General features: G+C 44.4%; 1 protein-coding gene across 1 annotated transcript in view; it reads right to left on the minus strand.

The window, feature by feature from the left end:
• LOC140198486 (butyrophilin subfamily 1 member A1-like) overlaps positions 1–27840 on the minus strand; it is a 48795-nt gene that overhangs the window by 12344 nt on the left and 8611 nt on the right. The window contains exons 3-4 of the mRNA XM_072259573.1: positions 3843–3865; positions 3629–3747 (exon numbers count right to left, since the gene is read on the minus strand). Of these exons, the coding sequence (XP_072115674.1) occupies positions 3629–3747; positions 3843–3865 (142 nt within the window). The remainder of the gene's footprint in view (positions 1–3628; positions 3748–3842; positions 3866–27840) is intronic.

Below are 27840 nucleotides of genomic sequence, written 5' to 3' on the forward strand. Positions count from 1 at the left end.
TGATCAAATCTCAGTGCAGTCAGATTTGTGGGGAGAGGAGAAATAAAGTGAACTAAAGCTGTAACTGGAGCCTCAGTGAACAACCACAGAATATTCACCGTTTACTGGCCACAAATGTGTGTTGAAATCCCTGTGAATAAACATCGGCGAAACCCATTCCCAGATCATCTTCCCGAGGAATCTCTCCCTGGAGCCTGGCTGTGTTGATGAATTCCATGGAAAGTTATAAACTTCTAACAAGGCTCAACAGGCTGGATGCAGGGAGAATGTTTCCCTTGGCCGATGAGTCTGGAACCAGAGCTCACAGACTCTGAATAAGGGAAATGTCAATTCGCATTGAGAAGAGGAGAACTTTCTTCGTGCAGAGGGGTGTGAATCTTTGGAACTCTCTATCCTGGTGGCTCTGGAATCTCAGTCACTGGGTTGATTCACAACCGGAATCTTGCCGGTCACACACACAAAATGCCAGAGGAACTGGAGTCACGCACGGTTTACGGAGGGAAATGAAAGAGTTGACACTTCAGGCTGAGACCATTCACCCGGACTGGAAAGGAAGGCAACATAATGGAGAATAAGAATAAGATGCAGAATAAGAAATAGGAGAGGGGGATGAGCAAGAGTTGTCGGTTGAGAGGTGAGTCCAGGTGAGGGAGAAGGCAGATGGAGGTGGAGAGGGGGAATGATCTGCCGATTCTTCTGTGTATGTATGTGAGGGAGTTTTGCCAGGCTGGGAATGATGTGTGAGCTTCTCCCAAGATGAAATCTTGACCGAGGTCAATGCTGGGAGGTGGGTCCGGGCTCAGTCTGACAATGCTTCAATGTGGGGGTTTGATAATAGTGAGAGTTGCGAGTCCAGCAGGGGGCTGACGTGAGTCAGTCAGAGTCTGCAGTCACGGACAGGTCAGACAGGCTGAGTGAAACAGATTTCCTTCTCTGAAGGACTCGTATGTATTTTCATGACAATCCCACTCACAGGACAGATACCAGCTTTTATTACCTGGTAATGTCTTGGCGTGTTTGTACAGTGTGAGTTGGTTCAGGATACAGTGGATAATCTAACAGTCCCGTGTATTGGGTGTAGTGTGTCCCAGTGCTGGTGTGTTCAGGGGTCGGACATGTCGAGGAACCAACTAGAGAGCAGGGTATTCTGGACTGGGTTTTGAGCAATGAGGAAGGGTTAATTAGCAATCTTGTCGTGAGAGGCCCCTTGGGTAAGAGTGACCACAATATGGTGGAATTCTTCATTAAGATGGAGAGTGACATAGTTAATTCAGAAACAAAGGTTCTGAACTTAAAGAGGGGTGACTTTGAAGGTATGAGACGTGAATTAGCTAAGATAGACTGGCAAATGACACTTAAAGAATTGACGGTGGATATGCATTGGCAAGCATTTAAAGGTTGCATGGATGAACTACAACAATTGTTCATCCCAGTTTGGCAAAAGAATAAATCAAGGAAGGTAGTGCACCCGTGGCTGACAAGAGAAATTAGGGATAGTATCGATTCCAAAGAAGAAGCATACAAATTAGCCAGAGGAAGTGGCTCACCTGAGGACTGGGAGAAATTCAGAGTTCAGCAGAGGAGGACAAAGGGCTTAATTAGGAAGGGGAAAAAAGATTATGAGAGAAAACTGGCAGGGAACATAAAAACTGACTGTAAAAGCTTTTATAGATATGTAAAAAGGAAAAGACTGGTAAAGACAAATGTAGGTCCCCTACAGACAGAAACAGGTGAATTGATTATGAGGAGCAAGGACATGGCAGACCAATTGAATAATTACTTTGGTTCTGTCTTCACTAAGGAGGACATAAATAATCTTCCAGAAATAGTAGGGGACAGAGGGTCCAGTGAGATGGAGGAACTGAGCGAAATACATGTTAGTAGGGAAGTGGTGTTAGGTAAATTGAAGGGATTGAAGGCAGATAAATCCCCAGGGCCAGATGGTCTGCATCCTAGAGTGCTTAAGGAAGTAGCCCAAGAAATAGTGGATGCATTAGTGATAATTTTTCAAAACTGGTTAGATTCTGGACTAGTTCCTGAGAATTGGAGGGTGGCTAATGTAACCCCACTTTTTAAAAAAGGAGGGAGAGAGAAACCGGGGAATTATAGACCGGTTAGCCTAACGTCGGTGGTGGGGAAACTGCTGGAGTCAGTTATCAAAGATGTGATAACAGCACATTTGGAAAGCAGTGAAATCATCGGACAAAGTCAGCATGGATTTGTGAAAGGAAAATCATGTCTGACGAATCTCATAGAATTTTTTGGGGATGTAACTAGTAGAGTGGATAGGGGAGAACCAGTGGATGTGGTAAATTTGGATTTTCAAAAGGCTTTTGACAAGGTCCCACACAGGAGATTAGTGTGCAAACTTAAAGCACACGATATTGGGGGTAAGGTATTGATGTGGATGGAGAATTGGTTAGCAGACAGGAAGCAAAGAGTGGAAATAAATGGGACCTTTTCAGAATGGTAGGCGGTAACTAGTGGGGTACCGCAAGGCTCAGTGCTGGGACCCCAGTCCTTTACAATATATATTAATGACTTGGATGAGGGAATTAAATGCAGCATCTCCAAGTTTGCAGATGACACGAAGCTGGGTGGCAGTGTTAGCTGTGAGGAGGATGCTAAGAGGATGCAGAGTGACTTGGATAGGTTGGGTGAGTGGGCAAATTCATGTCAGATGCAATTTAATGTGGATAAATGTGAAGTTATCCACTTTGGTGGCAAAAATAGGAAAACAGATTATTATCTGAATGGTGGCCAATTAGGAAAAGGGGAGGTGCAACGAGACCTGGGTGTCATTATACACCAGTCATTGAAAGTGGTCATGCAGGTACAGCAGGCGGTGAAAAAGGCAAATGGTATGCTGGCATTTATAGCGAGAGGATTCGAGTACAGGAGCAGGGAGGTACTACTGCAGTTGTTCAAGGCCTTGGTGAGACCACACCTGGAGTATTGTGTGCAGTTTTGGTCCCCTAATCTGAGGAAAGCCATCCTTGCCATAGAGGGAGTACAAAGAAGGTTCACCAGATTGATTCCTGGGATGGCAGGACTTTCATATGAAGAAAGACTGGATGAACTGGGCTTGTACTCGTTGGAATTTAGAAGATTGAGGGGGGATCTGATTCAAACGTATAAAATCCTAAAGGGATTGGACAGGCTAGATGCAGGAAGATTGTTCCCGATGTTGGGGAAGTCCAGAACAAGGGGTCACAGTTTGAGGTTAAAGGGGAAGCCTTTTAGGACCGAGATTAGGAAAAACTTCTTCACACAGAGAGTGATGAATCTGTGGAATTCTCTGCCACAGGAAGCAGTTGAGGCCAGTTCATTGGCTATATTTAAGAGGGAGTTAGATATGGCCCTTGTGGCTACGGGGATCAGGGGGTATGGAGGGAAGGCTGGGGCGGGGTTCTGAGTTGGATGATCAGCCATGATCATAATAAATGGCGGTGCAGGCTCAAAGGGCCGAATGGCCTACTCCTGCACCTATTTTCTATGTTTCTATGTTTCTATCTCCCCCTGACCATGTGACAGTGATGCCTTCACCCAGAGTTACAGACAGTCTTTGCGAGTAAGTATTGCTTAAAATTGTTCACAAACATGGAGAAAGGAAACTGTAAATGTTTACCTCGCTTAATTGTATCAGATATTTCTCTCAACGTTGTGTTCAACAAAAAGGGCTGATCGAATTTTTCGACAGGTAGGGTGCCATGTGTCACTGACAGCACATAGCCATCATCACTAGTCCTGTAAATATTACACAGCTGGTTATAAACTGAGCATCAGTGATATTTGAACTATTTTACAAATCCAACTGTGTTTCAGTAAAGACCATGTCCTACCTCCTCTTCCGACGAGCTTCCTCCTGAAATAAATAAAACACAGATCTCAATTCACTGACTGTGTACATCCTGACAGCAGGAATTTGAGCCAAGTTATTGAAATTTCCCACTTCTCAGCTCACACACGGAGAAAGGGGATACTGCAACAAGGGACACAGAACCCGGGAGAAAGTACAAGGAATGTTTCTGATAATTATCCCATAACTGAGAGGATGGAACTGATGGGAAAGACTGGACAGGCTGTCCAATTTTTATAGGGATATCATGTCAGGGAGGATCAGATGCCGAAATTTAAGATTAGTGGTGGATTGGATTGGGTGTGGGTACAGAACGTATCTCTGCTTGAAATGTAGTGAAGGGAATGCGGAACTCACTGCCACAGGAGTGGTTCAAGTGGAACAGCCGGGACTGAATGTAATGGGGAAGCTGGATAAACACATACAAACTCCAGTCCAACTCTGCGTGCTGTTCAGGAGAGTGAGAGTGAGTTAGTGTGTGCGTGAGGAAGAGGTTTGGTTGGTTTGCCCTGTAGCATTCTTTTGTTCTTTTTTAAATTACAGAAATGACTGCTTCTATAACTTGTGTATGGTCACCTTACAGTGGCCACAAAGGATTTTTTATAGCCTATCCCTTGTTTTGAGAGGCCATTTTTCTCGCCTTTGCATAAGCCGTTTGCTAGCGCCCGCGGTAATAGAGGCACTTAGTGTGTTTTGCAAAGAGAGAAAGCAAACCAATAATTAGAATAGTGATGAAGTTATTGTCGGACCAACAAGGCTGGACTTACCGTTGCTTCATGGTATAGTTTACCGGTTTTGGCTCAAGAAGCTTCTGTGAGGGAGCACAGTTGAGTATTGGGTAAAGCTTAAATATTGTGGTTGAATAAAAAGTCACCAGACTACAACTAATTAAATCAAGTAGGGATGATGCAGGATGAGATGGTGTGCTGTAGCTGCATGGTGTGGGAGCTGGTGGGCCCCATTGTGGTTCCTGGTGACCACATCTGCAGCAAGCGTTGGCTGCTGAGGAACTCAGGCTCAAAGCTGATGACCTGGAATCTGAGCTTCAAACACTGAGGCACATCGGGGAGGGGGAGAGTTACCTGGATTCTCTGTTTCGGGAGGTAGGCACATCCATTAGTCTAGCTGCCTGAGTTTCAGTCTGTGGTCTGGGACAAGAGGGTCTGACTGTGGGTGAGGTGGATAGTGGGACCCAAGAGAGTACTGGAGGAGACTCAGTTCTTGGGTCTCAGGTCTGAGATTCTTGCTCCCTGTGTGGATGAGAGTGGGGTCTGTAGGAAGAATGAGCAACCTAACTGTGGCACTGTGATTCAGGGAGACAATCGAGGGGATGGTGGGAGAGAAGAGAAATGTAGTGGTAATTGGGGATGGTATAGTCAGGGGAATAGACAGAGCTCTCTGTCGCAGGGATAGAGTGTCCCGAAGGCTGTGTTGTCTCCCTGGTGCCCGGGTTCAGGACATCTTATCTGACCTGCAGAGGAATTTGCACTGGGAGGGGAAAGATCCAGTTATCATGGTCCGTCTGGGTACCAACAACATAGGAAGAATGAGGAAAGAGGTTCTACTGAGGGAATTTGAGCAGCAAGCGACTAAATTAAAAAGCATAACCAAAAAGGTGGTCTTCTTTGGATTACTACCTAAGCCACGTGCAAATTGGCTCAGGGTTAAGAAGGTTCAGAGAGTTCAATGTGTGGCACCACGATTGGTGTGGGAGAAGTGTGTTTGAATTCATAGGAAACTGGCACCAGTATTGGGGAAGGAGGGAGCTGTTCTAATGGGACGGGCTCCATCTGAACCATGATGGGACCCGGATCCTGGTGAATGGCATAACTAGGGCTGTGGATAGGGCTCTAAACTAAATAGATGGGGGGTGGGATCAACAGATTGGAGATGTCTGGATAAAGTAAAAGAGAAAAGCATGGATAAAAATATAGGAAAAGCAAAAGTGACGAAAGAGAAAAGTAAGGGTGGAGTGCAGAAAAGACAAGTGCAAAAGACACAAAGATCACTAGATTGTAAGGGCACTTCACCTGAATGCCCGTAGTATTCATAACAAGGTCAGTGAAGTTGTGGCACCAGTCAGTATAAAGGGGTTTGATTTAGTGGCCATTACAGAAACATGGTTGCAGGGTGGAGTGGTTTGGGAATGAAATATCCAAGGATATCAGGTAATACGGAAGGATAGGCAGGAAGGTAAAGGAGGTGGTGTAGCGCTGTTAATTAAGGATGAGATCCGGGCGATAGTGAGAGACGATATTAGATCTAAGGAGCAGAATGTAGTGATTAGGAATAGTAAAGGGAGAAAAATCACTGTTGGGAGTTGTCTATCAGCCACTGAATAATAACATTACAGTGGCACAGGCAATAAACAGGGAACTATCTGAGGCATGAGCAGTTATAGTGGGTACTTTAACTGGGTGAATCATGTTGGTCGAGGCATTCTTGAGGAGGACTTCATAGAATCATACGTGATAGCTTTCTTGAATAGCATGTCACTGAACCTACAAGGGAATGTGCTAACTTAGATTGGGTCTTGTGCAATGAAGCAGGTAAAATTAGTGATCTTGCAGTTAAGGATCCTTTTGAAAAGACTGATCATGGTATGATTGAGTTTCTCATACAAATGGAGGGTGCAATAGTTTGATCTAAAACCAGTGTATTATGCCTAAACAAGGGAGACTGCAAAGGGATGAGGGAAGAGCTGGATGTGGTAGACTAGGAACACGGTGTATGGTGGGACGGTTGAGCAACAGTGGAAGATTTTCAAAGAGATTTTTCATGGTGCTCAACAAAAGTATATTCCAGTTAAAAACAAGAACAGTAAGGGTGGGGAGAGCCATGAATAACTGAGGAAGTAAAGGAAGGCATCAAACTGAAAACTCATGCGTACAACGTTGCCAAGACTAGTGGGAAACTGGAAGACTGGGAAAACTTTAAAAAGTAACAAAGAACCACAATGTGAACAATAAAGAAAGGTAAGATAGCTTATGAAAATAAACTAGCACAAAATATAAAAATGGATTGTAAAAGATTTTATAATTTCACAAAGCAGAAAAAGGTGGCCAAGGTGAACGTAGGTCCCTTGTAGGATGAGGAAGAGGAATTGATATTCCGTAATGAGGAAATGGCCAAGGCTTTGAATGACTATTTTATTTCGGTCTTTGGGGTGGAGGACACATCTAACATGCCAAAGAGAAAGTATATGACTGCGATAAGAGGTGAGGACCTCAACACAATAGCTATCACTAAAGAGGTAGCGCTGTGCAAACATGTGAGCCTAAAGATCGGTAGGTTCTGGAATGAATCCCAGGATACTGAAAGAAATGGCAAAGGCTTCGGTGATAATTTACCAAAACTCTCCAGATTCTGGGCAGGTCTCGGAGGATTGGAAGACAGCGAAAGTCACGCCACTGTTCAACAAAGGATGTAGGCAAAAGGCAGACAACTATACGCCAGTTAGTTTAACGTCTGTAACTGGGAAAATGCTTGAAGCTCTCATTAAAAAAGAAATTGCGAAGCATCTAGAAAGAAATGAATCTACCAGACAGAGCAGCATGGATTCAACAAAGGCAGCTCCTGTGTGACAAATGTACTGGAGTTCTTTGAGATTATAATGTGTGCAGTGGATAGAAAACAGATAGAAGTTATTTACTTAGACTTCCAAAAGGCATTTGATAAGGTGCCACATAAAAGATTTATCCATAAGATAAGGATGCATAGAGTTGGGGTGATCTATTAGCATGGCTAGAGGATTAGTTAACCAACAAAAAGCAGAGAGTTGGGATACATGGGTGTTTCCATGGTTGGTAATCAGTGGTGAGCGGTGTGCTGCAGGGGTCAGTGCTGGGCCTGCACCTGTTCACCATATACACCCACGAACTGGAAGACAGAATTAGTGTATTTAATTTTGCTGATGACAGTAAATTGAGCGTAAAAGCAAATTGTGCAGAGGATACGGAGAGTCTACAGAGAGATATAGATAGGTTAAGTGAATGGGCAAGGGCCTGGCAGATGGAGTACAATGTTGGTAAGTGTGAGGTCATCTACTTTAGAAGGAAAAGTGGATTATCAGCTTATAACTAAAATGGTAAAGGTTTTTAGCATGCTGCTGTGCAGAGGGACTTGGGAGTGTTTGTGCATGAGTCGCAAGAAGATTGCTTTGCAGGAGCAGCAGGCTGTAAAGAAGGCAAATGGGATGTTGGCCTTCATTGCTCGAGAGATTGAATTCAAGAGCAGGGAGGTTATGCTGCAACTGTACAGGGTAATGGTGAGGCCACATCTGGAGTGCAGCCTGCAGCTCTGATCTCCTCACTTGAGGAAGGATATACTGGCTTTGGAGGTGGTGCTGAGGAGATTCACCAGGTTGATTCCAGAGATGAGGGGGGTTAGATATGAGGAGAGATTGAGTCACCTGGGACTGTATCGCTGTAATTCAGAAGGATGAGAGGAGATCTTGTAGAAACATAAAATCATGAAAGAGATAGAGGCAGGAAAGTTGTTTCCACTGGTAGGTGAGACTAGAACTAGGGGGCACTGCCGCAAGATTCAGGGGAGTAAATTTAGGACAGAGATGAGGAGAAACTGCTTTTCCCAGAGTGTGGTGAGATTGTGGAATTCTCTCCCCAATGAAACAGTAGAGGCCACCTCAATAAATATATTTAAGACAAGGTTGGATTCATTTTTGCATAGTAGAGGAATTAAGGGTTATGGGGAAAAGGCAGGTAGGTGGAGATAAGTCCATGGTCAGATTAGCCATGATCCTATTGAATGGAGGAGCAGGCTCGATGGTCCAGAAGGCCTACTCCTGCTCCTAATTCTTATGTTCTTATGGAGTTCTGGGCACTGTTGCTGGGTGTGGTGATAGGTGGAAGGTTGCTTCTGAAGTGGGAAATTGAGATGAGAAGAAGGGTTGAAAGACCTGTCTATGATGTAAAATGGGATATAATCTGATGAAGAATATACCTGAAAAAGAAAGGTCTCTAAAACAATGAACCTGTTACAAGCTGATATGCAGTGTGTATAAAAAGTATTCACCCCCCTTGGAAGTTTTCATTTTTTATTGTTTTAAAAAATTGAATCACAGTGGAATTAATTCGGCTTGTTTGACACTGATCAAAAGAATAAGATTCTTTCTTGTCAAAGTGAAATCAGATCTCCACAAAGTGATCTAAATTAATTGCAAATATAAAACACAAAATAATTGATTGCATTAGAATTCACCTCCTTAAATATGACACACCAAATTATCACTAGTGCAGCCAATTGGTTTTAGAAGTCACCTGATTAGTTAAATGGAGATCCATTTCCAGAGACCTGTGTGTAGTCAAAATGTTTCAATTGATTGTAGTAAAAATACACCTGTATCTGGAAGGTCCAACTGCTGGTGAGTCGGTAGCCTGGCAAAAACTACACCATGAAGTCTGAAGAATACTCCAAGCAACTCCACCAAAAGGTTATTGAAAAGCACAAGTCAGGAGGTGGACACAAGAAAATTTCCAAGTCACTGAATTAAGTCAATCATCAAGAAATGGAAACAATATGGCACAGCTGTAAATATGCCTGGAACAGGCCATCAACTGAGTGACCGTGCAAGAAGGGGACTGGTCAGAGAGGCCACCAAGAGACCTATGACAACTCTGGAGGAGTTACAAGCCTCAGTGGCTGAGATGGGAGAGACTACATATTCAACAATTGTTCACCAGACACAGTTTTATGGGACAGTGGCAAAGAGAAAGCCACTGTTGAAAATGGCCAACATGAAATCTTGGCAAGAGTTTCCAGTAGGCATGTGGGTGACTCTGAAGTCAGCTGGAAGAAGGTTCTATGGTCTGTTGAAACCATTGGATGGGTTGCACCTGAACTCGAGAGGGAGCAATATCCTTGCAGGTAGGTTTGCTAGCATGGTTCAGGAGGGTTTAAACTAATTTGTGAGGGGGATGGGACCCAGAGCGATAGAGCAGTGAAAGAAGTGCATGGAGTAAAGCCAGATATAACATACAGAGAGGCTTTGAGGAAAGAGAAGCAGAATAAACAGTGTAAAGACAGTAAGGTAGAAGGGCTGAAATGTGTGTACCTCAATGCAAGAAGCATCAGGAACAAAGGTGATGAACTGAGAGCTTGGATACATACATGGAATTATGATGTAGTGGCCATTACAGAGACTTGGCTGGCACCAGGGCAGGAATGGATTCTCAATATTCCTGGATTTCAGTGCTTTAAAAGGGATAGAGAAGGTGGAAAAAGGGGAGGAGGGGTGGCATTACTGGTCAGGGGTACTATTACAGCTACAGAAAGGGTGGGTAATGTAGCAGGATCCTCCTTTGAGTCAATATGGGTGGAAGTCAGGAACAGGAAGGGAGCAGTTACTCTACTGGGGGTATTCTATAGGCCCCCTGGTAGCAGTAGAGATACAGAGGAGCAGATTGGGAGGCAGATTTTGGAAAGGTGCAAAAATAACAGGGTTGCTATCATGGGTGACTTTAACTTCCCTAATATTGATTGGCACCTGATTAGTTCCAAGGGTTTAGATGGGGCAGAATTTGTTAAGTGTGTCCAGGATGGATTCCTGTCACAGTATGTGGACAGGCCGACCAGGGGGAATGCCATACTAGATCTAGTACTAGGTAATGAACCGGGTCAGGTCACAGATCTCTCAGTGGGTGAGCATCTGGGGGACAGTGACCACCGCTCCCTGACCTTTATAATTATCATGGAAAAGAATCAAAGAGGACAAGAAAATTTTTAATTGGGGAAAGGCAAATTATGAGGCTATAAGGCTAGAACTTGCGGGTGTGAATTGGGATGATGTTTTTGCAGGGAAATGTACTGTGGACATGTGGTCGATGTTTAGAGATCTCTTGCGGGATGTAAGGGATAAATTTGTCCCGGTGAGGAAGATAAAGAATGGTAGGGTGAAGGAACCATGGGTGACAAGTGAGGTGGAAAATCTAGTCAGGTGGAAGAAGGCAGCATACATGAGGTTTAGGAAGCAAGGATCAGATGGAACTATTGAGGAATATAGGGAAGCAAGAAAGGAGCTTAAGAAGGGGCTGAGGAGAGCAAGAAGGGGGCATGAGAAGGCCTTGGCGAGTAGGGTAAAGGAAAACCCCAAGGCATTCTTCAATTATGTGAAGAAAAAAAGGATGACAGGAGTGAAGGTAGGACTGATTAGAGATAAAGGTGGGAAGATGTGCCTGGAGGCTGTGGAAGTGAGCGAGCTCCTCAATGAATACTTCTCTTCGGTATTCACCAATGAGAGGGAACTTGATGATGGTGAGGACAATATGAGTGAGGTTGATGTTCTGGAGCATGTTGATATTAAGGGAGAGGAGGTGTTGGAGTTGTTAAGATACATTAGGACAGATAAGTCCCCGGGGCCTGACGGAATATTCCCCAGGCTGCTCCACGAGGCAAGAGAAGAGATTGCTGAGCCTCTGGCTAGGATCTTTATGTCCTCGTTGTCCACGGGAATGGTACCGTTGGATTGGAGGGAGGCGAATGTTGTCCCCTTGTTCAAAAAAGGTAGTAGGGATAGTCCGGGTAATTATAGACCAGTGAGCCTTACCTCTGTGGTGGGAAAGCTGTTGGAAAAGATTCTTAGAGATAGGATCTATAGGCATTTAGAGAATCATGGTCTGATCAGGGACAGTCAGCATGGCTTTGTGAAGGGCAGATCGTGTCTAACAAGCCTGATAGAGTTCTTTGAGGAGGTGACCAGGCATATAGATGAGGGTAGTGCAGTGGATGTGATCTATATGGATTTTAGTAAGGCATTTGACAAGTTTCCACACGGTAGGCTTGTTCAGAATGTTAGAAGGCATGGGATCCAGGGAAGTTTGGCCAGGTGGATTCAGAATTGGCTTGCCTGCAGAAGGCAGATGGTCGCGGTGGAGGGAGTACATTCAGATTGGAGGATTATGACTTGTGGTGTCCTACAAGGATCTATTCTGGGACCTTTACTTTTCGTGATTTTTATTAATGACCTGGATGTGGGGGTAGAAGGGTGGGTTGGCAAATTTGCAGACGACACAAAGGTTGGTGGTGTTGTAGATAGTGTAGAGGACTGTCAGAGATTGCAGAGAGACATTGATAGGATACCGAAGTGGGCTGAGAAGTGGCAGATGGAGTTCAACCCGGAGAAGTGTGAGGTGGTACACTTTGGAAGGACAAACTCCAAGGCAGAGTACAAAGTAAATGGCAGGATACTTGGTAGTGTGGAGGAGCAGAGGGATCTCGGGGTACATGTCCACAGATCCCTGAAAGTTGCCTCACAGGTGGATAGGGTAGTTAAGAAAGCTTATGGAGTGTTAGCTTTCATAACTCGAGGGATAGAGTTTAAGAGTCGCGATGTAATGATGCAGCTCTATAAATCTCTGGTTAGGCCACACTTGGAATATTGTGTCCAGTTCTGGTCACCTCATTATAGGAAGGATGTGGAAGCATTGGAAAGGGTACAGAGGAGATTTACCAGGATGCTGCCTGGTTTAGAAAGTATGCATTATGATCAGAGATTAAGGGAGCTAGGGCTTTACTCTTTGGAGAGAAGGAAGATGAGAGGAGACATGATAGAGGTGTACAAGATAATAAGAGGAATAGATAGAGTGGATAGCCAGTGCCTCTTCCCCAGGGCACCACTGCTCAATACAAGAGGACATGGCTTTAAGGTAAGGGTTGGGAAGTTCAAGGGGATACTAGAGGAAGGTTTTTTTACTCAGAGAGTGGTTGGTGCGTGGAATGCACTGCCTCAGTTAGTGGTGGAGGCAGATACACTAGTGAAGTTTAAGAGACTACTAGACAGGAAAATGGAGGAATCTAAGGTGTGGGCTTATATGGGAGGCAGGGTTTGAGGGTCGGCACAATATTGTGGACCGAAGGGCCTGTACTGTGTTGTACTATTCTATGTTCTATGTTATGGTCATATGGTATGTTCAAATGATAATTAAACACCTTCACTGTCCACCATCTGCAAGTTTACTGATCAGCTCACCACATTCTCATCCAAATCATTAATGTATCAGTCTATATATCAGAATATAAAAGAAATGCGATTGATTGTTTGATAATGAGGTGAATATGATTTCAGCAAGATTTCTGTTCAAATTCACATCCACTTGCAGCTTTTTCCATATTTCCCTGTGGAAAATGTTTCTCTTCAGCTCTTCTTAAATGTTTTCTACTCTCACCTCGCATCCATAAAATTACCGACCATGGCATCACCCTCTACCTCCTATCACAAACAAACGTTTATCCCCACAAGGATCTCTCTAAGTGCTGTGGTGATGTTCTCCCGAATCAACATCACAACTCCCCTCCTCTCTCACCTCCACATCTGCCACATCCTTCGCATCTGTAGCTCAGTGAGGTGGTTTAGATCTTATTCAGTGGGCGAGCAGGTGTGAGGGGCTGAACAGCCTCCTCTTGCTGCTATTTCTGATGTTCAGAGCAGTGAACAGACTGAACTGAGGGAGGATAGAAGGGGTCGGGGAATGAATAGAGGTGTAGAACGGGAGGGTGGTCCCAAGTGAACAGACATCTGGCAAGTGAGCGGCTTTAAAACTGAGTCTGTAAAGGTTCAGGATCAGCATGTCCTTGTTAGAGTGAATGGCGAGACTGGAGGGATGAGGGAACCCTGGCTGACGAGGGTCATTGAGGCTCTGGTCAGGATGGAGTCGTGTGTCAGGGGAAAGAGGCTGGGGTCCTCGAGGAGGAGAAGGGGTGTAGGAGAACACTAAAAGGAGAAAATCAGATGGTCATAAGGGGGACACGAGATAGCTTTAGCAGATCAGATAAAGGTGATTCCAAAAATATTCTTTGAGTCTGTGGAAAACAAAAGGGTAACTGGTGATGGAATATGTCCCTTAAAGGATCAGTGTGGTCATCTATGTGTGGAAACACAGCAGATGGTGAGGTCTGAAATAAATACTTCTCATCTCTACTTACTGTGGAGAAGGTGATGGAAGCTGGGGAATTCAGGGAGGAGAATACGAATGTCCTGAAACATACTGACATTACAAAGGAAGCTGCCCAGCTTAAACACATAAAGCTGAATAAATCCCAGGGTCTGACCCAGTGTATCCTCTGACATGGTGGGAATCCAGGGAAGAAATTGCTGGGTCCCTGGCTGTGATATTTCAAACACTGAACACAGAGCAGTACAGTACAGGAACAGGCCATTCTGCCCACGCTCTCTATGCTGACCATGATGTCATCACATTTGTCTGAAAATGATCCATATCCTCCATTTCCTGTCTGTTCATTTCCCTGTTTAAATGTCTGTTAAGCATCACGATTGTATCTGCTTTCACCACTCCCCATCCTGGCCGCACATTCCAGGAAGATATCACCCATTGTGTCCGTACACATGCCTTGAACATCCCGGTTCAACTTTGACTCTCTTACTTTAAGGCTTTACCCTTTACTTAGGTCCTCAGGGAGATGACACTGACTCAGACTGTCTCATAATTCGAAGAATAAGAGGTGGTCTCACTGGCACAGACACAGTCTCACTGAGTATTGACAGGGTAGAGGCAGGAATGATGTTTTCCCTGGATGGGGTGTGGAACCAGGGGTCACAGACTCACAATCAGAGGTTGCCTCAGCAGGACTGAGATGAGCAAAAATTCCTCTCCCAGTGTGCAGTGGAATTCTCTACAAAAGATTTCTGGATTTAAAGGGCACAGCGAAGGTGGGATGCTGCAAGAAATTGGCACAGAGGTCAATGATCAGCCAAGTTCTGAGTGAAGAGTAGAACAGGTGAAAGGGGACGAATGGCCACTTCTTGTCCTGTTTCTTACTTTCATGAAACACAAATTGATCTTTCTGTCTTTTATTAATTTTTTGTTCTTCAGTCTGTTGGATTACACAGGGGAGTGGTAACCAATGCACTCTGTGTAGAGCATCCTCTGTACCCCGTGTTGACTGTATTCAGTCCACTGTCCCCAATGCATGTAACAGTATGCAGAGTTTGTTGTATTCATTGTATTTGTATCCAGTGAGAAACACGTCTGTGTAAGCACCCGGGACACTTTACTGCATTTACACAGTGACTGTACCTAAATACCAGTTGTTGTTGACTACTGCGTACACACTGCTGAACATAGAACATTGAACAATACAACACAGGAAAAGCCATTTGGCCCATAAGTCTGTGCTGAACATTGTGCCAATTCAATCCCATCCCATCTGCTTGTACCTGGTCCACAACCCTCCATTCCATGTCTGTTCATGTGTCTGTGTAAATGTCACTGAAATGTTGTTTGTTGTATCTGTTTCCACCACCTCCCCTGACAGCACGTTACAGGCACCGACCATTCTCTGTGTACCTCATCAATCTCCTCTAAACCTCTCCTCTCACCATAGAAACCATAGAAAGTACAGCACAGAAACAGGCCTTTTGGCCCTTCTTGGCTGTGCCAAACCATTTTCTGCCTAGTCCCACTGACTTGCACACGGACCATCCACACACCTCCCATCCATGTATCTGTCCAATTTATTCTTAAATGTTAAAAAAGAACCCACATTTACCACCTCATCTGGCAGCTCATTCCATACTCCCTCCACGCTCTGTGAAGAAGCCCCCCTAATGTTCCCTTTAAACTTTTCCCCCCTCACCCTTAACCCATGTCCTCTGTTTTTTTTCTCCCCTTGCCTCAGTGGAAAAAGCCTGCTTGCATTCACTCTATCTATACCCATCATAATTTTATATACCTCTATCAAATCACCCCTCATTCTTCTACGCTCCAGGGAATAAAGTCCTAACCTATTCAACCTTTCTCTGTAACTGAGTTTCTCAAGTCCTGGCAACATCCTTGTAAAACTTCTCTGCACTCTTTCAACCTTATTTATATCCTTCCTGTAATTTGGTGACCAAAACTGAACACCATACTCCAGATTTGGCCTCACCAGTGCCTTATACAACCTCATCATAACATTCCAGCTCTTATACTCAATACTTTGATTAATAAAGGCCAATGTACCAAAAGCTCTCTTTCCAACCCTATCTACTTGTGACACCACTTTTAGGGAATTTTGTATCTGTATTCCCAGATCCCTCTGTTCTACTGCACTCCTCAGTGCCTTACCATTAACCCTGTATGTTCTACCTTGGTTTGTCCTTCCAATGTGCAATACCTCACACTTGTCTGTATTAAAATCCATCTGCCATTTTTCAGCCCATTTTTCCAGCTGGTCCAAGTCCCTCTGCAGGCTCTGAAAACCATCCTCACTGTCAACTACACCTCCAATCTTTGTATCATCAGCAAATTTGCTGATCCAATTTACCACATTATCATCCCGATCATTGATATAGATGACAAATAACAATTGACCCAGCACTGATCCCTGTGGCACACCACTAGTCACAGGCCTCCACTCAGAGAAGCAATTCTCTACCACCACTCTTTGGCTTCTTCCATTGAGCCAACGTCTAATCCAATTTAACACCTCTCCATGCCTTCAATATCCACTGCCTTCCCTTCATCCACTTTCCTGGTAACCTCCTCGAAAAACTCAAACAGATTGGTCAAACATGACCTACCACGCACAAAGCCATGTTGACTCTCCCTAAAAAATCCCTGTCTATCCAAATGCTTGTAGATTCTGTCTCTTAGTACCTCCTCCAATAATTTACCTACTACCGATGTTAAACTCACCAGCCTATAATTTCCCAGATTACTTTTTGATCCTTTTTTAAACAACGGAACAACATGAGCCACTCTCCAATCCTCCGACACCTCACCCGTAGACAGCGACATTTTAAATATTTCTGCCAGGGCCCCCGCAATTTCAACACTAGTCTCCTTCAAGGTCCGAGGGAACACTCTGTCAGGTCCCGGAGATTTATCCACTTTAATTTTCCTCAAGACAGCAAGCACCTCCTCCTTTTCAATCTGTACAGTTTCCATAATCTCACTACTTGATTCCCTCAATTCCAAAGACTTCATGCCAGTTTCCTTAGTAAATACAGATGCAAAAAACTTATTTAAGATCTCCACCATTTCCTTTGGTTCCGCACATAGCCGACCACTCTGATCTTCAAGAGGACCAATTTTATCCCTTACAATCCTTTTGCCCTTAATATACTTGTAAAAGCTCTTTGGATTATCCTTCACTTTGACTGCCAAGGCAACCTCATGTCTTCTTTTAGCCCTCCTGATTACTTTCTTAAGTATTTTCTTGCACTTCTTATACTCCTCAAGCACCTGATTTACTCCCTGTTTCCTTTACATTTCATACAACTCCCTCTTCTTCTTTATCAGAGTTGCAATATCCCTTGAGAACCAAGGTTCCTTATTCCTATTCAATTTGCCTTTAATCCTGACAGGAACATACAAACTCTGCACTCTCAAAATTTCCCCTTTGAAGGCTTCCCACCTACCAATCAATCTTTGCCAGAGAACAACCTGTCCCAATCCACGTTTTTTAGATCCTTTCTCATTTCTTCAAATTTGGCCTTCTTCCAGTTCAGAACCTCAACCCTAGGACCAGATCTATCCTTGTCCATAATCAAATTGAAACTAATGGTGTTATGATCACTGGATCAAAGTGCTCCCTTGCACAGACTTCCGTCACTTGCCCTAACTCGTTTCCTAACAGGAGATCCAATATTGCATCCCCTCTAGTTGGTCCCTCTATATATTGATTTAGAAAACTTTCCTGAACACATTTTACAAACTCTAAACCATCTAGACCCCTAACAGTATGGGAGTCCCAATCAATGTATGGAAAATTAAAATCCCCTACCACCACAACTTTATGTTTCCTGCAGTTGCCTGCTATCTCTCTGCAGATTTGCTCTTCCAAGTCTCGTTGACTATTGGGTGGTCTGTAATACAATCCCACTAATGTGGTCATACCTTTCCTGTTTCTCAGCTCCACCCATAAGGACTCAGTAGACAAGCCCTCTAATCTGTCCTGCGTGAGCACTGCTGTAATATTTTCGCTAACAAGCAATGCTACTCCCCCACCTTTCATTCCTCTGCCTCGGTCACATCTGAAACATCGGAACTCTGGAATATTAAGCTGCCAGTCCTGCCCCTCCTGTAGCCAAGTTTCACTAATTGCTATAACATCATAATTCCGCGTGTCAATCCACACCCTCAACTCATCCGCCTTCCCCGCAATACTCCTAGCATTGAAATATATACACCTCAGAAGATTTTTACCACCACTCACAACCTTTCTATCAGCAGGTTTGCTTAAACTTTCAACATCATTTATTTTCACCCCAGCCACACTGTCAGCTCTGGCACTCTGGTTCCCATCCCCTGCAAATCTAGTTTAAAGCCTCCCCAATAGCACTATCAAACCTCCCTGAAAGTATATTGGTCCCCCTGTCGTTGAAGTGTAACCGGTCTCTCTTGTACAGGTCCCACCTGCCCCAGAAGAGGTCCCAATGATCCTGAAATCTGAAACCCTGCCCCCTACACCAGTTCCTCAGCCACTTGTTCCTCCTCCAGAGCATCCTATTCCTACCTCACTGGCACCTAGCACAGGTAGCAATACTGAGATTACCACCCTTGAGGTCCTGCTTTTCAACTTCCTACCAAGCTCTCTATACTCACTGTCCAGGATCTCCTCACTCTTCCTTGCTATGTCATTGGTACCGATGTGCACCACGACATCTGGCTGGTCACCCTCCCACTTCAGAATGTCATGCAATCGATCAGAGACATCCTTGACCCTGGCACCTGGGAGGCAACAAACCATCCTGGATTCTCTGTCACGACCACAGAACCTCCTATCTGCACCTCTAACTATCGAGTCCCCTATCACTACCGCTCTCCTCTTCTTCCACCCTCCCTGCTGCACTGCAGAGCCAGACCCAGTGCCAGAGATCCGGCTACTGCAGTTTATCCCAGGTAAGTCATCCCCCCCAACAGTATCCAATGCGGTATACTTGTTGTTGAGGGGAATGGCCACAGGGGAACCCTGCTCTGCCTGCCCTTTCCTCTTCCCTCGCCTGACAGTGACCCAATTTCTTGTGCTCTGCTCCTTTGGCGTAACTACCTCCATGTAGCTACGATCTATAATCTCCTCATTCTCCCGAATGATCCGCAGGTCATCCAGCTCCTGCTCCAGTTCCCTAACGCGGTTTGTTAGGAGCTGCAGCTGGATGCACTTCTTGCAGGTGTCATTGTCAGGGACACTGGAGGGCTCTCTGACTTCCCACATCCTGCAAGAGGAGCATTCCGACATCCTGCCTGGCATTCTCTCTACTCTAAACAATCTGAACAAAAAACTTACCGGAACCTACCCTGGCCTCTGCCTGTTCTCACTGAAGCCTGTTGAGCCAAAGCCGTCCCACTCTGACTCAGTCCACTCCGACGATGGCCGCTGTATATGGAGGTCTGCTTTTAAACCTTGGCGCGCTACGTCACGCGCCTGCGCAGTGCAGACCCTTCTCCCCGAGCAGTGTTTACTCCCGGTATTGACATTCCCACACTGAGAACAAGGAGAGTAATTCTCCACAACTCCTGCTGGACAGTGGGGAGCAGCGAGTGTGTACCTGGCATCTGTTGACGCACTCCGTCCCGACAGGGTGAAGGCAGAATAACTGGAGCAATTCCCCCACCTGCTGGCCGCACAGGGAAATGCACCTTCTCCGGCAGCCTCTCAGATTTGTAAAGGTGAGTCATGGAGGATTTGAATCAAAACTATAACTGGGGATAGAAAGGTCCGCTTCAGGATCGGTGTCTGTGTGTGGAGCCAAGGGTGATTGGCGAGGTCTGATTACGTGCCTGTGCTTAAGGTGAAGATGGGTGTGGAAAGTGGGAAGTTTACTGATTTTTCCAACATCCGCTTTTTGTCCCATCTGATGTTCTACAATCTGTAAAACCATGGTTCACCTTTGTGAATGTCCTGAATTCAGGACTCCGCCAATCCAGCTGATTAATGTGAGAAAGTTCTCTTCATTGCAGTGCCGCGATCACTGTGAGGATGAGGATGATGAACAGCCGGTAGATCCAGGGAACGGGTAGCGCAGAATCAAATATCGCTGTGATGATTCTACGTTCTAGTATCAATTGTTTGGCGACAATTCCCATACTGTTAGGGGTCTAGATGGTTTCGAGTTTGTAAAATGTGTTCAGGAAAGTTTTCTAAATAAATATATAGAGGGACCAACTAGAGGGGATGCAATATTGGATCTCCTGTTAGGAAACGAATTAGGGCAAGTGACAGAAGTCTGTGTAGGGGAGCACTTTGGTTCCAGTGATCATAACACCATTAGTTTCAATTTGATCATGGACAAGGATAGATCTGGTCCTAGGGTTGAGGTTCTGAACTGGAAGAAGGCCAAATTTGAAGAAATGAGAAAGGATCTAAAAAGTGTGGATTGGGACAGGTTGTTCTCTGGCAAGGATGTGATTGGTAGGTGGGAAGCCTTCAAAGGGGAAATTTTGAGAGTGCAGAGTTTGTCTGTTCCTGTCAGGATTAAAGGCATATTGAATAGGAATAAGGAACCTTGGTTCTCAAGGGAGATTGCAACTCTGATAAAGAAGAAGAGGGAGTTGTATGAAATGTATAGGAAACAGGGAGTAAATCAGGTGCTTGAGGAGTATAAGAAGTGCAAGAAAATACTTAAGAAAGAAATCAGGAGGGCTAAAAGAAGACATGAGGTTGCCTTGGCAGTCAAAGTGAAGGATAATCCAAAGAGCTTTTACAAGTAAATGAAGAGCAAAAGGATTGTAAGGGATAAAATTGGTCCTCTTGAAGATCAGAGTGGTTGGCTTTGTGCGGAACCAAAGGAAATGGGGGAGATCTTAAATAGGTTTTTTGCATCTGTATTTACTAAGGAAGCTGGCATGAAATCTATGGAATTGAGGGAATCAAGTAGTGAGACCATGGAAACTGTACAGATTGAAAAGGAGGAGGTGCTTGCTGTCTTGAGGAAAATTAAAGTCGATAAATCCCCGGGACCTGACAGAGTGTTCCCTCGGACCTTGAAGGAGACTAGTGTTGAAGTTGCGGGGGCCCTGGCAGAAATATTTAAAATGTCGCTGTCTATGGGTGAAGTGCCGGAGGATTGGAGAGTGGCTCATGTTTTTCTGTTGTTTAAAAAAGGATCGAAAAGTAATCCGGGAAATTATAGGCCGGTGAGTTTAACGTCGGTAGTAGGTAAGTTATTGGAGGGAGTACTAAGAGACAGAGTCTACAAGCATTTGGATAGACAGGGATTTATTAGGGAGAGTCAACATGGCTTTGTGCGTGGTAGGTCATGTTTGACCAATCTATGGGAGTTTTTCGGGGAGGTTACCAGGAAAGTGGATGAAGGGAAGGCAGTGGATGTTGTCTGCATGGACTTCAGTAAGGCCTTTGACAAGGTCCCGCATGGGAGGTTAGTTAGGAAAATTCAGTCGCTATGTATACATGGAGAGGTGGTAAATTGGATTAGACATTGGCTCGATGGAAGGAGCCAGAGAGTGGTGGTAGAGAATTGCTTCTCTGAGTGGAGGCCTGTGACTAGTGGTGTGCCACAGGGATCAGTGCTGGGTCCACTGTTATTTGTCATCTATATCAATGATCTGGATGATAATGTGTTAATTGGATCAGCAAGTTTGCTGATGATACAAAGATTGGAGGTGCAGTAGACAGTGAGGAAGGTTTTTAGAGTCTGCAGAGGGACTTGGACCAGCTGGAAAAATGGGCTTAAAAATGGCAGATGGAGTTTAATACCGACAAGTGTGAGGTATTGCACGTTGGAAGGACAAACCAAGGTAGAACATGCAGGGTTAATGGTAAGGCACTGAGGAGTGCAGTAGAACAGAGGGATCTGGGAATACAGGTACAAAATTCTCTAAAGATGTCGTCACAGGTAGATAGGGTCGTAAAGAGAGCTTTTGGTACATTAGCCTTTATTAATCGAAGTATTGAGTATAAGAGCTGGAATGTTATGATGAGGTTGTATAAGGCATTGGTGAGGCCGAATCTGGAGTATTGTGTTCAGTTTTGGTCACTAAATTACAGGAAGGATATAAATAAGGTTGAAAGAGTGCAGAGAAGGTTTACAAGGATGTTGCCGAGACTTGAGAAACTCAGTTACAGAGAAAGGTTGAATAGGTTAGGACTTTATTCCCTGCAGCGTAGAAGAATGAGGGGAGATTTGATAGAGGTATATAAAATTATGATGGGTATAGACAGAGTGAATGCAAGCAGGCTTTTTCCACTGAGGCAAGGGGAGAAAAAAACCAGAGGACATGGGTTTAGGGTGAGGGGGGAAAAGTTTAAAGGGAACATTAGTGGGGGCTTCTTCACACAGAGAGTGGTGGGAGTATGGAATGAGCTGCCAGACGAGGTGGTAAATGCGGGTTCTTTTTTAACATTTAAGAATAAATTGGACAGATACATGGATGGGAGGTGTATGGAGGGATATGGTCCGTGTGCTGGTCAGTGGTACTAGGCAGAAAATGGTTCGGCACAGCCAAGAAGGGCCAAAGGGCCTGTTTCTGTGCTGTAGTTTCTATGGTTTCTATGGTTTCAAAACGGGAGATTTGTTAGTGCTATTGGGGAGGCTTTAAACTAGATTTGCAGGGGGATGGGAACCAGAGTGCCAGAGCTGACAGTGGGGCTGGGGGGAAAATAAATGATGTTAAAAGTTCAAGCAAAGCCGCAGATAGAAAGGTTGCGAGTGATGGTAAAAATCTTCTGAGGTGTATATATTTCAATGCGGGGAAGGCAGACGAGTTGAGGGCGTGGATTGACACGTGGAATTACGACGTTATAGCAATTAGTGAAACTTGGCTACAGGAGGGGCAGGACTGGCAGCTTAATATTCCAGGATTCCGATGTTTCAGATGTGATAGAGGCAGAGGAATGAAAGCTGGGGGTGTGGGGGGGGGGCAGTATTGCCTGTCAGGGAAAATGTTACAGCAGTGCTCAGGCAGGACAGATTAGAGGGCTTTTCTACTGAGTCCTTATGGGTGGAGCTGAGAAACAGGAAAGGTATGGACACATTGGTGGGCTTGTATTATGGACCACCCAGTAGTCAGCGAGAATTGGAGGAGCTTATCTGCAGAGAGATAGCAGACAACTGCAGGAAACATAAAGTTGTGGTGGTAGGGGATTTTAATTTTCCTTATATTAATTGGGACTCCCATACTGTCAGGGGTCTAGATGGGTTAGAGTTTGTAAAATGTGTTCAGGAAAGTTTTCTAAATCAATATATAGAGGTACCAACTAGAGAGGATGCAATATTAGATCTCCTGTTAGGAAACGAGTTAGGACAAGTGACGGAAGTGTGTGTAGGGGAACACTTTGGTCCAGTGATCATAATACCATTAGTTTCAACTTGATCATGGATAAAGATAGAACTGATCCTGGGGTTGAGGTTCTAAACTGGAAGAAGGCCAAATTTGAAGAAATGAGTAAGGATCTAAAAAGCGTGGATTGGACAGGTTGTTCTCTGGCAAGGATGTGATCGGTAAGTAGGAAGCTTTCAAAGGAGAAATTTTGAGAGTGGAAGGCTTGTATGTTCCTGTCAGGATTAAAGGCAAAGTGAAAAGGAATAAGGAACCTTGGTCCTCAAGGGATATTGCAACTCTGATAAAGAAGACCAGAGAGTTGTATGACATGTATAGGAAACAGGAAGTAAATAAGGTGCTTGAGGAGTATAAAAACTGCAAGTAAATACTTCAGAAGGAAATCAGGAGTGCTTAAAGAAGACATGAGGTTGCCTTGGCAGTCAAAGTGAAGGATAATCCAAAGAGCTTTTACAGGTATATTAAGAGTAAAATGATTGTAAGGGATAAAATTGGTCCTCTTGAAGATCAGAGTGGTCGGCTATGTGCGGAACGAAAAGAAATGGGGGAGATCTTAAATGGGTTTTTTGCGTCTGTATTGACTGGGGAAACTAACATGAAGTCTATGGAATCAAGGGAAACAAGTAATGAGATCATGGAAACTGTACAGATTGAAAAGGACGAGGTGCTTGCTATCTTGAGGCAAATTAAAGTGGATAAATCCCCAGGAGCTGACAGGGCTATTCCCTCAGACCTTGAAGGAGACTAGTGTTGAAATTGCATGGGCCTTGGCAGATGTATTTAAAATATTGGTATCGGTAGACAGTGAGGAAGGTTTTCAGAGCCTGCAGAGGGATTTGGACCAGCTGGGAAAATGGGCTAAAAAATGGCAGATGGAGCTTAATACAGACAAGTGTGAGGTATTGTACTTTGGAAGGACAAACCAAGGTAGAACATACGGGGTAAATGGTAAGGCACTGAGGAGTGCAGTAGAAAAGAGGGATCTGGGAATACAGATACAAAATTCCTTAAAAGTGGCGTCACAGGTAGATCGGGTGGTAAAGAGAGCTTTTGGTACATTGGCTTTTATTAATCAAAGTTCTGGGTATAAGAGCTGGAATGTTATGATGAGGTTGTCTAAGGCATTGGTGAGGCCGAATCTGGAGTATTGTGTTCAGTTTTGGTCACCAAATTACAGGAAGGATAGAAATAAGGTAGAAAGAGTGCAGAGAAGGTTTACAAGGATGTTGCCGGGACTTGAGAAACTCAGTTACAGAGAAAGGTTGAATAGGTTTTGGACTTTATTCCTTGGAACGTAGAAGAATGAGGGGAGATTTGATAGAGGTATATAAAATTATTATGAGTATAGATACAGTGAATGCAAGCAGGCTTTTTCCACTGAAAAAGGCCTGTTTCTGTGCTGTAGTTTTTCTATGGTTTCGATACAGTATCGGTGCAGTTTCACGGCGCAGGATCGCCGCCTGCTGCTATGAAGCGGTACTGCAGGAACGGCAGGCTCGAAATGCCGCGACTCTGCAGGACCGGTCAATTTATTATCAAAGTGCGCAGACGTCACGATGTATCACCTTGAAATTCATTTTCTTGTCAGCGTTTACGGCGAAATAAGTAAATACAATAGAATTTTGGGTAATTTGTTTGTTATAGATAGACAAATACTATGTGTAAAAGAACAGTTTCTGTAAATAGTCATCGAATCACAGAGCACTACAGCAGAGAAACTGACCCTTCGGCCCATCTAGTCTGTGCGCGCTGTTATTCTGCCGAGTCTCACTGATCTGCACCTGGATAATAGTCCACCATACCCTTCCCATGCATGAACTTACCCAAACTTAGATTTTGAAATCGAACCACTTCCACAGGCAGCTCGTTCCGCGCTCGCCCCACTCTCTCAGTAAACACTCCAGCTTCCCCTGACATGTTTCACCCTTCACCCTTAACCTGTGAACTGAAGTTGTCGTCCCATCCAAACAGAGTAGAGAACTCTGCATGTATTTACCCGATATACACTGTTCCACTCATAATTGTGTAGATCTCTATCAAATCGGTCCTCGTGCACCTGAGCTCCAGGGAATTGTCCTCACCTATTCAACCTTTCCCAGTGGCTTAGGTCCTCACGTCCTGGCATATCCTTGTAAATTTTCACTGTATTCTTTAGATCTTATTGATACCTTTCCTGCAGGTAGATGACCAAGAGGTCAGAAAATACTCCAAATTAGGCCTCACCAACATCTTATGCAACTTCAACATAATATCCCAACACCAGAACTCAAAGGGTACTTTGATATATAAAAGGACACTGTGCCAAACGCTTTCTTTATGACCTTTGTACCTGAGATGCCACTTTCAGGGAATTCTGGATCTGTATTCCCAGATCCCTCTGTTATACGACACTCAGTGCACTAACATTCACCCTGTAATTCCCAGTTACACACACAAAATGCTGGAGGAACTGAACAGGCCAGGCAGCATGTATGGAAAAGAGTACAGTCGACATATCCGGCCTGCTGAGTTCCTCCAGCATTTTGTGTGTGGTGCCTGTGCAACACCTCACTTATTTCCATTAAATTACCTCTGCCATTTTCAGTCTATTTTTTCCAGCTGGACCAGATCTCGCTGTAACCTTTGATATTCTTCCTCGCTGTCCACTGTGCTCCAATCTGATGACTCTGGTTGCCACACTATCATGCAGATCGTTGATATTGAAGACAAACAACAATGGACCCAGCACCGATCCCAGGGACACATCACTAGTCACAGGCGTCCAGTCAGAGATACAAATAATAAATAAACGCTGGAGTGCTGGAAAGCTGGTGGAATCAGTTCAGAGCTGAGAGTGACGTCATCCACACCGGTTCAAGGGGCATCATTGTAGGGTAAATTTATTGTCAAAGTATAAAAACAGGGGCAAGAATTCATTGTTTACGGAATGTGGGCGTCGACTTCAGCACCAACATTTACTGCCCACCGACTGTCCTTGAAAAGAGCGAAGTGAGCGACTCCAGCTGCTACAGTCCGTGTAGAGTCATCCATTTAAATCAATTTCTGAACAATAATGTTAAATACTGTTTATTAAGGTCAGTATTCTATCAACAGATGAAGTTATTGGACAATTAACGTGAGTATGGATGGAATTGTCTCTCCTAACCTCTACATCAAGAAAATTCTCACCGACCAACCATTTTCCTCTCTCTCCCCCCGGAATCCTGGTTTGTGCTTCTCTCCTCTGATCGGTGAAGGTCCTGAATATAAGTCCCCTTGGCCAGATGGACTATATCCCAGAGTTCTCAAAGAGGTTGCTGAAGTGAGAGCAGATGCGTTGGTTATGATCTTTCAAGAATCACTTGATTCTGGCATGCCGCACATGAGGCTGCTAACAAGATAAAATCCGACGGCGTTACTGGAAATATACTGGCATGGATAGCAGAATGGCTGACAGGCAGGAGGCAGAGAGTGGGAATAAAAGGGGCTTTTTCTGGTTGCCTGTCAGTGAATTGTGGTGTTCCTTGGGGGTGTTACGAACTGTAACGTTTTGAAACAAACCAGTAGCAAGAGATTTTACACTGAGTCCGGTTTTGATGTGAAAACCACTATCTTTATTAGTAACTACTTATAATATACTAACTTAACTAAGTTAAACAAAAGTTAGCAGTGTTATGTGTCTATATGTCTGTAAATATAACTCACGAACCATTGAGCTTAGTGGAACAAGGTTTAGAGTCTTGAGATGGTACAGTAGGAAAGTTCAGTAATCCACGTGATAAATGATGGGAGAGAGATATTTGTAATCCACGGTGAAACGCAGAGACAAGGTAAGTACGAAGTATTCCACAGATTCCATGATGGTAAAACGAGATAACAGTTCCCGCAGATCTTGTCCGTCCTGCCGTTCCAAATCCACATCCGAATGATCACGGAAAGTGACCCGTCACGGGAATATCGTCTTCCAGTGGTTACCACACAACATACCCAGGCAAGGGCTACAAAAGTGGTCCCACAAGATACTCCCAAACAGTGACAGTCACACATTCGTTATGCACTCCGCGCCGATGTTTAACCCACCCTTGTGGGCACAAGAGAGTTCCAAGCCCCAGCTGTGAGAAGCTGAAGCTACCGGCTTCCCCAGAGTCAGTCAGTCTCAGTCTCTCTCTCTCTCTCTCTCTTTCTTTCTTTCTCTTTCTCTTTCTCTTTCTCTTTCTCTTTCTCTTTCTCTCTCTCTCTCTCTCTCTCTCTCTCTCTCTGTCTCTCTCTCTCTGTCTCTCTGTCTCTCTGTTTATGAGTTTAGGTTCGCAGCAGCCTGTGACTGACGTCATAGTCCCGCCTCACTCAGGCGCTCTTAAAGTGACAGTCCACAGTAAACGAAACCTATGGGTTCGTAACAGGGGTCAGTATTGAGACCGCTACTTTTCGCATTGGCAACGATTTAGATACTAGAATTGATGGCTTTGTGGCAAAATTTACAGATGATGCAAAGATAGGTGGAGGGGTATGTAGTGAAAGCAATGCGATTGCAGCAGGACTTGGACAAATAGCAGAAAAATGGCAGTTGGAATACAGTGTTGGAAAATGTATGATAATACGTTTTGGTAAAAGGAAAAAAGGTGCAGACTATTATCTAAATAGGGAGAAAATTTAAACATCAGAGTTGGAAACAGACTTTGGGGTCCTCGTGTCAGACTGCCAGAAGGTAATTTTACAGGCTGAATCTGTGGTAAAGAATGCAAATGC

The sequence above is a fragment of the Mobula birostris genome, chromosome 5 (assembly GCF_030028105.1).
Source record: "Mobula birostris isolate sMobBir1 chromosome 5, sMobBir1.hap1, whole genome shotgun sequence".
In the NCBI taxonomy this organism is placed as follows: domain Eukaryota; kingdom Metazoa; phylum Chordata; class Chondrichthyes; order Myliobatiformes; family Myliobatidae; genus Mobula; species Mobula birostris.